Source organism: Diospyros lotus, chromosome 3 (genome assembly GCF_014633365.1).
Source record: "Diospyros lotus cultivar Yz01 chromosome 3, ASM1463336v1, whole genome shotgun sequence".
Taxonomy (NCBI): domain Eukaryota; kingdom Viridiplantae; phylum Streptophyta; class Magnoliopsida; order Ericales; family Ebenaceae; genus Diospyros; species Diospyros lotus.
The window spans coordinates 1,699,379-1,712,129 of NC_068340.1; the positions used below are offsets into that span (position 1 = coordinate 1,699,379).

The window sequence follows — 12,751 nt, forward strand, 5'->3', positions numbered from 1 at the left end:
TGATGGGAATCACTAATATGGTGGTACAAGCAAAAATAATTTTTTTACTGTGTATTAGATACACACAACAGAATATAATATACACACCATACAGAGATTGAGTATTTAATCAGCACACATATTCAACAATTGAATATATAAATAAATCTCATACCTGTTATCCGATGTAATAATGGAGTACATAAACGGTTTATGTACTGAGACTAAATTCACCTCAAGATGAATTTTACTATGCACTATTATTTTATACCATGCACTATTTGTAATCAGCCTCCTATGTAATCAATAATTGATTTTATAGTATGCATGCACTATTAGTAAATGGCCAATGACCAACTTTTGACCAATCAATTCCTAAGACATTTTGGGCACATAATGTTGATACCAAATGCAACATTATATAGTACGTGACTTTTTAGATTCATTACCCACTAACAATCAGATAACACCAAAACTCTTTTTAGTATCGGTCAAACCCTTGGCCCATTACCAGAACTTTTCCAAATTCCAACGATGTTTTGAGAGTTCTTGAATAGCACATAGCAACGATTCAGAATAGTATAAGTGGTAGTGAAGTTTCACTTCAAGTGAACATATTATAATAACTGATCACATAGGACGTTCACCCCATCAAATACAAACGAGGGAAATAGATCTTATTCCTAACACCTGTCTCTATATACCAGTAATATGGAACCACATAGATGAACGTTCTAGCCTCCCAATTGGATGGTTCAGCTCATTAGCCAATCCTGCACACTAATACACAAAACAATCATGTCGGTTCAAGTTTAAGAATCAACATATCATCACAATCTGATGACATGATCATTATCCACTAACCCATGTGGTTAGTTATCGGCGTCACATTTGGCTGATCGTTCTCAAATGACCACCCACAAGTTTATTAGCAACATCTCATGTCATATGGCACGAGATACACCATCCTCCCATCGATATCCCCATTTTGAATAAGGTAGTAACCCCTGTGTTGGTACATACTTGATTAATCGGAGTCCCTATCCAAAGAATTTAAGAATTAAGAAAAGTTTAAGAGATTCTGCTACTAGATAAATTTATCACACAGTCTCAACTCATTGAGAATAAAATTTTAACACAAAAAACCTAGAGATTCATTCATACAATTGATTGGAGAAAATATGAATGAAGAAAATCTTGTCTTTTTTCGTAATTTATACAAAGATACAATTAATGTATTAAAATAAGCCCGCTAGATATCATCCAAATCTAGTATCAAGGCATACAATACTAATAGAAATCATGTAATTGATTGTATCTATCTGAGGAGCCAACCCCTTAGATTTTGAATCATGGCAAACCTGTCCCTTCATTTAGGTTGTGGAGATAGCGGTCTATGGATTTTGGAGATGGTGAGATGGGTCAGGCTGAAGATTGACTATGATTGAGTGCCCCTCGAGTTTCCCACATTATATAAAAAAAAAAAAAAAACTTAGTGGTAAGGTTAAAAAATCTAATATTTAGATGATCGGGTGCTATAAAAATCACAAATTTAAGCAAACAAAATTAATGATGTTACCAACAAAGACCAAGTCGGGACGTAGAAGTCAGCTAAGTTGTTTGTCTAGGACAAAACATAGTCTGTTATTACTATAAAAATTCCATTATCGTGAATTTTTTTTGAGAAAAATATAGGAAAATATATATTTATGTTACAAAACAATTATATTGGTTGATATTAAATACATCATGCTTTGCAATGTCACCAACTAATAAATGCATTTCATGGCTAAAAATAAGATGTAATAAATATGTTTTATCTAGAAAAAAATATATTTATTGTATCTTAACCATAGTTTGAGGCATTAGTTAATAGTTAATATATATATATATAGCGGAACTTGTTTTAGATTAAGTGTTTTTATTGTACATTAGTTTTAATTTTTACACAATTTTATTTGTTGATGATAAATATATTATGTTTTGAGTATTTAATCAACTGATAAAATTATTTAAAAATCAAAAATAAAATATAATACATATATCTTGTCCCCCTAAGGAGCCGCCATCCATTTGGGTCTAGTTTTCCATGCTAATATATATAGGTTTTTGCTTGATCAAACCAAGCTCCTCAGAGGAATTTAGGGAGATACATCTCTTGCTAGCACTATCTCATGTTATTCCACAACAATGCGACTTACCTATTTTAAGCCGTCCTCACTTCGAGGAGGCCTTTCCTATGGGGGGGTTTCTCTCAAAAGCCCTTCTCCAAGCTTAATATTGGGATAATATTGTTGATGTTCTACTATTGTGTTTAGTTTTGATGATGAAAAATAATATCGTGTTTTATCCCCAAGTCATGAGTCAAGTTTATGGCTTTCAACAAAAATCAATTTCAAATACTTTGTTAAAATGAAAACCAAATGATTTATATTCTTATACATGGAGATGTGAATAAACATGTATTATGATAAAATCTTCTAAAATGTTTTTCGAATTAACTTTGAAGTCGTTGGTCAACATAGAGCTAAAATTGTTCTAAGGCAATAGACCAACTAGAAATTCAAATGAAAGGTTTTCAATATAAGTTTTTCATATTTTAAAACATGCATGAAAGATTTTTGCTTGAAACTTAATCGTATGAAAAATCCTTTAGTTCATGCATCATGTCTTGAAACTCATTTTGATATCGTTTCAATATTTTTCTAAGTCTGGAAAACTAGCACCTTATAAGGAGACATATATGAAAATGTTTTCTTTTTAGAAAACTAACTCTCGGTAATTCAATAACTAACATTCATTAGTGATAAAATGATTTTTAACGAATTTTTCAAGAAATGAAAAGTGTATATCTTGGAGGTGGTAAAATCGCAAAATCCTAAGTTCCTACTAAAATCCAAATTCTACTTTTTTATTCTTATGGATTTTGATTTTTTTTTGATATTTTATTAAATCCAAATGGGGGGTACTTTCTTATTTACATTTATGTATTAAAGTAAATGGAAGGTAAAATATAAATTAAACAAAATGAGGACATTTACTTAAATTAAAGAAATGTAAATATGTGGTGATGTTTTGTATTAATCAAGTGTGCTTCTCATGTTATCTGTCAAGTTTCCAGATTTTCCAAAAAGATAATCGACTATATTGTTTAGTGCTGTCAACTATGCATAAGGATAGTCGACTATGCTTGTTTAGTTTGTCGACTATATCTTGTATCTGTTGACTATTTTTGCGTCTGTCGACTATTGTGAAAGGATAGTCGACTATGCTATTTCATCTGTCGACTATGTTTGTTCATGAATTTCAAAATTCTCTTTGTAATTTTTGATCTGTCGACTATGTAAAAGGATCTGTCGACTATGAGAAGTTTTGGTTGAAAACTAGTCGACTATGCTTTCTCATCTGTCGACTATGCTTAGTTTTATTTGTAGAAATAGTCGACTAACCCATTTGATCTGTCGACTATGTGTTTCACAGAAACTTACAACGGCTATTTTTTCAATCTCCAACGGCTAGTTTCTCATTCTCCAACGGTCACAAGCGGCTTCATTTCTCTTCAATCTTGTGGGAAGCTTATATATACATATCAAGGAGATCAAGAGAAGGCTAATGGATGGAAATGAATTGATTTGAGCTTACGGTTTATCTTCGTTTGTATTTACAGTGCTCCGTGCCTTCATAGTTATACTTTTCTCTCCAAGGCTTCATTCTATTATTGTTAATACATTCATTTAAGCCTTGTTTAATCTTGAGAGACATTGTAACTAAGAGATTCATCTCTTAGATTCTCTCATATTCTATATTTCTTATTCTTTCTAGCTTGTGTAGCTAGAGGGCCCATTTGAGTGGGAGGTTTTGTATTTTCCTAGTCTTGGACTAGAGGACCTACTTGGTTTAAATAGGAGGTTTTAGTGGATGGTTTGAAAAATTCTTAGTGAGGAGCTAAGGTAGTGGATTAGGCTTGGTTAAGCCGAACCACTATAAATCCTTGTGTTTTCTTATACTTGTGTTCTTTGATATATTTATCTTTCCAAGCATTTCATTATTCCTCCTCGGTTCTCATATTTATCTTTGTTCATTTGTCATTTTTATTGTTTACGCTTTAAAACTCTAAAACCTCAATCTGTATCAAAAAATTTTTATTTTAAGTTCTATCATTTAAGTTTTTAAAATAATCAATTCACCCCCCCTCTTGGTGTGTGCCATAGAACCTACCTGTTCTAACAATTGTATGTGTTGGGAGAAGCATTGCACTTTCATCCCGAAAAACACCACACCCTCATACGTGTATGTCATGTGTCCCTATCACATTTGATAGTTATAAATAGCCATCGACCCCCCTTTTTTTGGAATAGGAAAACAATCAAGCAAAAGCTAAGTAAACTAATACAAGCAAGCATAGATTATAACAAGCAACGACGAGAAACATAGAACAAACATCTCCCCTAACCATTATGCCTAATTGGCTCATTCTGTACACATTATCTTTTATGTTCAACTACTATTAAGTGCTACATCTTGCATTACATTGTGATCTCATATAACTTAAGTATCGGAGAATTTTTGGGGGATAAATCTCTACATGTCTCTTGACTGTTTCTTGTCTTGCAAATTCATTTTCATGATGGAGAATTCCCGAATAATCACAATATTCCTTATTATTTTGGTTCATCCACAATTCTCCTTACAACGAACCAAGCTTTTTGCAAAGCCTCCCTACTCTCCCATTTAGTGGATTGAGTCCACCTTGGACGAGTTTGTCTCCTCCCACTGGTGGTGGATCTTGTGAGAGGATTTATGAGTATTTGATTCTCTTGACTCTTTGTTAAATTTTTTAAAAATAAATAAATAAATATTAATTGTTGTATCACAACAGTAATAGATACTCAATTCTGACATTTGTGGTGACACTCAGGAATGACATCATATACATTTTGTATGAATAAAATATATAATACAAAATATTCTTACAAATATTAAATTTAAGTGTTGAAATAATATGGAGGTGTTGATTTGGTGAAGTTGCGTCCAAACAGGGCTTTAAAGGGCTGGCTATGGCTGGCACGCCTATTGTTGAATTTCACCACAGCCGCCCCTTCTGTATGTGCGGCTGGGTCCGATTGAGCCTTCACCACAGCCGCCCCTTCTAAAAGTCGAGCCTCGTTCTCCCCTCTTTATTCGCTTCTCTCTCTCTCTCTCTCTCTCAATTGCAGCAGAAAGGGGCGACGGCGACAAGACAACCGGCCAATCGATGGAGCCTCACGACGACTCCCCTACCGAAAAGCACAATCGCCTCGACTTCGGAAAGCTTCAATTCGGGTATATTTACCTATTCAATCATCATGCACGAGCCATTATAACATCAGTTCTTCATCCCTCTGAACTGGAACGTTAATAATAGTTTAAAACTCGTATGTGTGCACTTTCTCATTCCGGCGCTGCTACATTGATTGGTTCTTCGCTTCTTTCTGGTTTTGTTTGGTTAATCGTTTTGGTAATTTGGTGTTTTCTTCGGAAGATGCGAGCATTATCTTAGGCGGTGCAGTCTTCGAGCGCCTTGTTGCAGTCAGATGTTCTGGTGTCGTCATTGCCACAACGAAGCAATGGTGCCCTTCCTTCCTCCTCTCTCTCCGATATACACAAAACACATCATATGTTCCTGTTTTACTTCAATTCGATTGCGGCCTTTCCTTGGCTTATTCGATTTGTAAATTTTCTTCGTTTCCATGAATCAGAGCGCCATGACCAATCCCAAGGACAGGCACGAACTCGTTAGGCAAGATGTTTCGCAAGTATGAGATTTTAGGTTTTGTTTATTTATGGAATTCCTACACCGCGTTGTTTTCAATTAAACTGCAAACCTGATTTTGGTTGGTCTCAGGTTATTTGTGCAGTCTGCGATGCGGAACAGCAGGTTTTGTTTTCCTCAAAAGCGAATGGTGCTTTTCCATATCAATTTTTGGAATTTGTTGGCGATGGTTTTTGTGAATTGGTTTTCTGATTCTTGTAGGTTGCTCATGTTTGCACAAATTGTGGTGTCAAGATGGGGGAATACTTCTGTGAAATTTGCAAATTCTACGATGACGATGTACGCAGCTTGTTACTATTCATTTAGGCTTACTGGACTCAATAGAGTTGGATTCTCTTTTTTTAATGTTTTTGTGAATTTTCCTTTGCTTCTTTACATTTCAGACATCGAAAAAACAGTTTCATTGTGATGATTGTGGGATTTGTAGGTTAGTGAGCCGAGACATATGTTCATTTCCGTGTATTTCAGTTGACTTCAGTTCTTGTTCTAATACAAATCATGTTTTTCCAGAGTAGGCGGTCGGGAGAATTTCTTTCACTGCAGAAAGTGTGGTATGCGTTGCTGGCTGCATTAACTGCTGGCCTGTGACTATACAACGATAGGCTTAATTTCCTGACTTGTGAAGCTTTCGTGTATTCTTATCTTTTTTCTATCACCGCAGAAAATTCTGTTAGCCTCTGTTTTTTTCCTTATGAGTTACCATTTCTGTTTTAGTATGATTTCATTTAGACCATATCTTACAAATGATAGCTTAGGCTTCGTGAATTTTCTATGTTCTTTTTGCCACTTGTTTTTTTTCCTTTCCCTTTTCTTTTCCTGATGTATTGTCTGCCGTCTTTTCAAATTTTAAGATTTTATGTTTGATGTTTGTAGCTGTCAAAGTACATCATTCTCTAGTTCAATTCCAAGAATGCCAACAAAATTAAGTAGAAATTTGTATAGGGAGCAGATTTACTAGATGAATATTCATAAGCCTTTTGCACCTCAATTGATGGAGTTTCATTGACACACCATATGTGTCTTGTTAAGTAGAGATTCAAGATGAAAATTCTGCCAGATGTATTTTGGCAATCACCTCTGAACTGTTATGGAGATGGCTATGTGTTATATATGTGCTCTAAGGGGTTCAAACAGGAACATTTGTTGGAAAATTAGCATCATCTTCATGTTAATAGTTTTTGACTTGAGTAAACAAGGCTGTTTTCTGCTGGATATGGCTACAAGACTATTTTCTGTTGCTCCTGGCTTCTTTGACATTCTGTTAGTTAACATATTCATATTTTTTTTTTGTTTATTAATATTTATACGCATGTGATTATCTGTGTTTCTCTCTTATATTAGTTTGTAATCTTGCCATTTGAGTATTGAAGACCTTTTTGTTACATCATAATAGGTTATTCAATCAAATCTCGTCCATAGTTGTTGCCCCTTTTGTTGCAAACATTCATTATGATTTTTATCAGTTTCTTCCATCTGCATGCACTGTTATCACCTGCTCATTAACATGCTCGTTCATCAATGTTGTTCATTTTATCTGTTGCAAGGCCTCTAGAATGTTATGTTCCTTTTGTAATATATGTTTCAATTTGATAATGGTAGCTCCTAATTTTATATTTTCTTGAGAGCACAGCATCTTGCTATTCGGTGGATCTTCGTGATAATCACTTATGTGTTGAGAACTCTATGAAGAATCATTGTCCCATCTGTTATGAGGTCCGCATCTACTAAAATTATACTACATTTACTTGCTTTTCTTCAAAAATTTGCCGTCCAAGTATAAACAGAAATGTGCAAATGTGACATCTATTTAATTTTGTGTTTTATAGTATATGTTTGATTCAATCGAAAGCACGACAATTATGAAATGTGGACACACGATGCATTGGAATTGCTTCTGGGAGATGTCTGGCTCGAACCAGTAAACTCCAGTCTATCTAGATCTTCCTCTTAATTTGGCTTTGATATTGATAGGGAATTGTTTTCTTGTATCTTTCAAATTTTATTGAATTCATCATCCAGGTACCGCTGTCCCATCTGTTCTAAGACAGTCCTTGACATGAAAGGAACATGGAGAAGATTAGATGAGGAGGTAGGTGGTTCTTCTTCTTCTTTCTTTCATTTTAATCTTTTTTTAATTTTTCTGAGCAACATGTTTTCCCCCTTCTTTGCTATATGTCAAGGTACTTTATGCTACCTTTTTCGAAACTAAGACTCCATTATATGGTGCTTTGCTTCAGAAATGCCCTGTTGACTCTACTCAGGGATTAATATTTTGTTCATATCAGCTAAATGATATTTTCAGATTTTGTTTTTGAGTTGTGTGGATCTGCATAAACAAGTTGTCTTCAGTGGTCTCTGTTGAAAAGTAAGTCAATATTAAATTTTGGTGGTTCAGGCTAAGCCCCAAAAGTACGTTAAAATATAATAGCATAGTTATTGGTATTTATTTAAAAAATGAAGCCTAAGCCTAAATTAACTAAAACTATAACAAGTTTGCGGAAGAAATATTCTAAAGCTACATGAGACCTGGAAATGAAAGCTTATGCCCAAATAAAGACAAAGTATTCACACGTGTTATGAGGAGTGGCAGAGGTGGGATAATTGCCGAGTGTCTTGCGTCTTATGCATGCAGATGTGTGTGTGAACATGCGTTGAAAAAAAGTTCACTTTTTGTTGCCCTCCTTTCGTTAGAGCATCTAATGAAGACTATGATTCTGCAATAATCACGTCTTTCTTTCTTGACAGATTGAAGCTACACCCATGCCTGAGGAGTACCGTTATGAGGCAAATGTTTTCCTTTCTATTTTCTGTTATTGGTTTATTCGTTTATCTGTTGCATCATGCCATCATATCTATCCATTTCTGGAGCAGACTGTAAGTCTGTTACAGCTCCATCGCCACCATGCATTTGCTTAATATTCCGATTATTGGAAACAAAAGGACCACCCCAGATGAGAGTTAGTTGGTCCAAATGTATTTTGCAGGTCCCCATCCTTTGTAACGATTGCAACCATACCGGTAAAGCATTGTTTCACATATTTGGGCACAAATGCAGTATCTGCGAATCATATAACACAAGGGTCGTTTGACGCACAGACCGTCATCATCGGCAGCCAGAGCAAGCTGATCAGAGTACCTGATCTGTGAATTTAGTTTGCCAGAGTAGTTGTTTGGTTAGTTTTCCACCCAGTTATTGTCATATTGTGGGCATATACTCCAAAAAGGGGAAATCTCTTCTCTATATACTGGTTTTATATTCTTTTCACACACTGATAAGAGACTATAGTACTGAATGTCATGCCAATTGATTTCTTTCTGGGCTCACTTATATGACAGCATATATATATATATATATAGCCTTTTATTATCTATTGAAAAGTGACTGTTGCGTGAGGCTAAAATGATCTAATCTAATTAGGAGTGTTTATTTGGTTCAGAACTGACTTAGGACTTGAATTCGCAAGGATTTTGGACTGAAAACCAGATTTGTTGGGGTTGGGACCGGTCTAGACTGTTTTTTATTATTAATATTTAATAACTATAACTTACTTTTAATCTTGGGCAGGAAATGGAAAATCAATTATATTGTTATTTTAATAAAAGATATGACAAAAACGATGTGATGATGATATACTGACATTTGTGGAAATATAAACATTTTTGGTCATGTAGTTTTATGTTTTTTCTTTGTGTGTCAGACTCAATTTTTTTTAAATTATATTTTTAATTTTTAATTAATTTAATTTTTATATTTTAATATTTTTTTATGATAACTTTTTATTGTTTTGATTATATTCTTTGTATTTTTGAGTTATTTTAATTTTTTTATTTTTATGTATTAAAAAAATAAAAAAATGTACATTATATTTTATTTATTTTAAAATATAAAAATTAAATTAATTTAAAAATATAAATCAAAATGTAATTAAAATAATTAAAAATTTAGATTGTTATAAAAAAAAAGTTTAAAGGTTAAATTGAGAAAAAAATATAAGTTTAAAAATATAATAGAAATAATAAAAAAATTAAATAATTATAAAAAAATGTAAAAACAGAAACAAATATAAATCTAACGTAAGACAAAAATTGATTCACCGTTTTTATCATAATCACAGACTGTATGATGCAGTGGCAGATTCGCAAATTGACCGAAAATCAGGCAGCATCTGAGAAGTCGCTATCTTCATTGCCAACATATATATAGATATATATATATATATACGATTTTATTTTATTTTTTATTTAATAATTATTTTTTTGATGATGTATATTAATGAAATGATGTGACTAATTTTTATTGGACCGACACTCAAAGGACAGACGGGTTCGTGAAATAGATAGATGTTTGGAGGCAGCCTCTGGAACTTGAATTTCTCGTGGTTGAGACGTAAGCAGTGAGGTCTGTCTTAATACAACTAGCAATATTCATTGAATATTGTTGCGTTGTCTGCGGAATAATAATTACAGGCTGACAGTAACACGTGTTAAACTAAAACTTTATTAAAAAATTATATTTAATTTTTACCATTTATTTTTATACTTTTTATGTTGTGTTAAAATTATTTAAAAAATTAATTATTATTTGATATTTAAATTTAATAATGTTTTGTTTTGAGATAAACTCATCAAACTATGTAGAGGAATTTTTTAAAATATTATAATTTAATAAAATACTATAAATTTTAAATATCAAAATTTGTTTCGATCTGGTACGCATCGCTCGCACTAAAATAGTATTTTATTTCTAAATGATGCAAAAGTGTGAAATTTCTCACCTTAAAGAATTCCTCACACACTGTCCACGTAAAAGAGGTTAATCACGGTACACGATAGTGCATCAAGTAAGAGACACAATGCATAGTACCTACAAAGAACCATCCCTACAAGAGGGTAAAACTCCTACGCTACGGTTATCATAACTCAAACATACATCCTTGAATATAATTTGTTATCTGAAAACTGATCATGATATGTCCGTAAAACTAAATACCTAGTTATGTGTTGCATCTCTAGTTAGTTCTAGGTTCAAATGTCATTTTGTCCCTAATCACAATTTATTTCTTCATTCTTCAACATTAGTCTGTTATTTGACAAAATTTTAAAATTGTACTTAAATATTAAAAAATATACATAAGAGAAATAAATTATGATGAATTGAACTTATGATCGAAAATAACGTATTTTGTCGTATTTCATTATTTTTAATAATGAGTTTGACTCGTTAGCGACGTGAGTTGAAAGAAGTATTTTATTAAAATGTTTTTAAAAAAATCCTAAACTAGAAGTATGGGCAGAATTAGAGTAACTGGAAAGTTCAAGTAGAGTCCAAGCTTTCAGCTTTGAAGTCCCAATGTGATGGGTTCAAATTCAATCCCTCATTAGTGGGAGGTTGATTGTTCTTCCTTCCCTTGATGGGTTGGGTACACCCACCCACCATGATGTAGCCCTTGTGCTAACTTTTCTTAGGCCTGGAGTACTATCTCTATCCTTGTTGCTCAAGTTATGTATTATTTCTTTTTGTTCATTAAACATCCTCTACTCTTAAGTCTAACTTTATTTATGGGAGTCATTTACAGCCATTCAATATTAATAAAAAAAATTAAAATTAATCGTTAAGATTAAATTTAATTTTAAAACTTAATATGTAAATGAGTCAAGTTTGAATTCAATAAAATTTGACTCGTTAAAATTTACAAACATATTTAACTAAAAGTTTATGAACATGATCAGTTAAAAGTTCATAAACAACTTGCAAATAGTATTGTTTATAAATATATTATTTAATTTAGAGTTATTATTAGTTTATTATCATATTGATATTATATTTGTTGATTATCATATTTTAATTTAAAATTATTATTTTGTTAATTATCTGCATAAGATTTTTTATAATATTTATAGAGAATTTGAGACTGAGCTCAAGCCAACAAGTTTTGTTGAGCTTGAGTCAAATTTGAGTTTTAAGATTCGAGTCAAGCTCAATTTCCAGCACACAAGTTTGGAAGATGGTTTGTCAAACTAAATCGAGTAGAAGAATTCGATTGCAACTCTATCTTGATTCATTAAATTATATTATAAGTGATAATTTTTTTTTTTTGAAGTAACAAAGCAAACCCTATAAAACCATTGAAACATATTAAAGATATGTCGTTATATTTCTACAACAAAGTCATGTCACTTTTATTTTACATTCTTTAATAAAAATAAATACTTATATTCCTTTTCATGTATCATAATTTTAGGGGACACAAATTTGGGTAAAAAAAGGTGATGGTCCCTCTTATCCCTTCCGATTTTGAGGTTTTATTTATTTTTTCCTTCACATAAGTGTGTAAATTTTGATCTTGATCGTGAAATCAAATTGATTAAAGATCGAACCATCTTAACTTGATCTTTAGCTCGAAAGATAGCAATTATTGGCTTTAATGGGATCCATAACTATTAATAGAGCATTTATCTTATACCTATTCTCTTTTCTTATAATTATGTTACTCTACAAAATAATTATTTAATAATTTAGGATGTGTTTGATTGCATAAGGTAAAAAATAAAAGGTTTTCTAACTTTCATGAAAAATCAAAATAAGCCCCTTCTAAGAATTAATTTTCCTTATTTTTGTGAAAAATATGGTATTTTTGTACTTGGATGAAAAATAAATTTCATAAAAAAAATTATCAATCAAACACTTAAAGTTCAATTTTGATTGGAAAATATTTTATTTTTTATGTCAATCAAATGCACCCTTAGTCTTTGTCATTACTAATCTACAGTATTATAATAAAATATTAATTATATAGTTATCATTTATTTTTAACATTAATAACCACCTCACAATATTGGATTACCAATCAAAGCACAACACAACACAACAATACCAAACATGACCTAAATCACAACCAAAGGTCAACAAATAACTAAAAATAATTAGGCTAACTTTTTTTTTGGGGGGGCATAATTTTA

The 12,751-nt window shown here is 32.1% G+C and overlaps 1 protein-coding gene across 1 annotated transcript; it reads left to right on the plus strand.

Annotated features, from left to right (window-relative positions):
- Positions 1–5,066: 5,066 nt before the first annotated feature.
- Positions 5,067–9,103, plus strand: LOC127798298 (E3 ubiquitin-protein ligase MIEL1-like). The gene is made up of 12 exons (XM_052331765.1): positions 5,067–5,301; positions 5,501–5,588; positions 5,718–5,774; positions 5,864–5,896; positions 5,993–6,070; positions 6,175–6,218; positions 6,302–6,342; positions 7,422–7,504; positions 7,618–7,709; positions 7,811–7,880; positions 8,537–8,575; positions 8,776–9,103. The coding sequence occupies exons 1-12, from the start codon at positions 5,234–5,236 to the stop codon at positions 8,878–8,880; spliced, it is 798 nt and encodes a 265-aa protein (XP_052187725.1). The 5' UTR covers positions 5,067–5,233; the 3' UTR covers positions 8,881–9,103.
- The last annotated feature ends 3,648 nt before the right edge of the window (positions 9,104–12,751 follow it).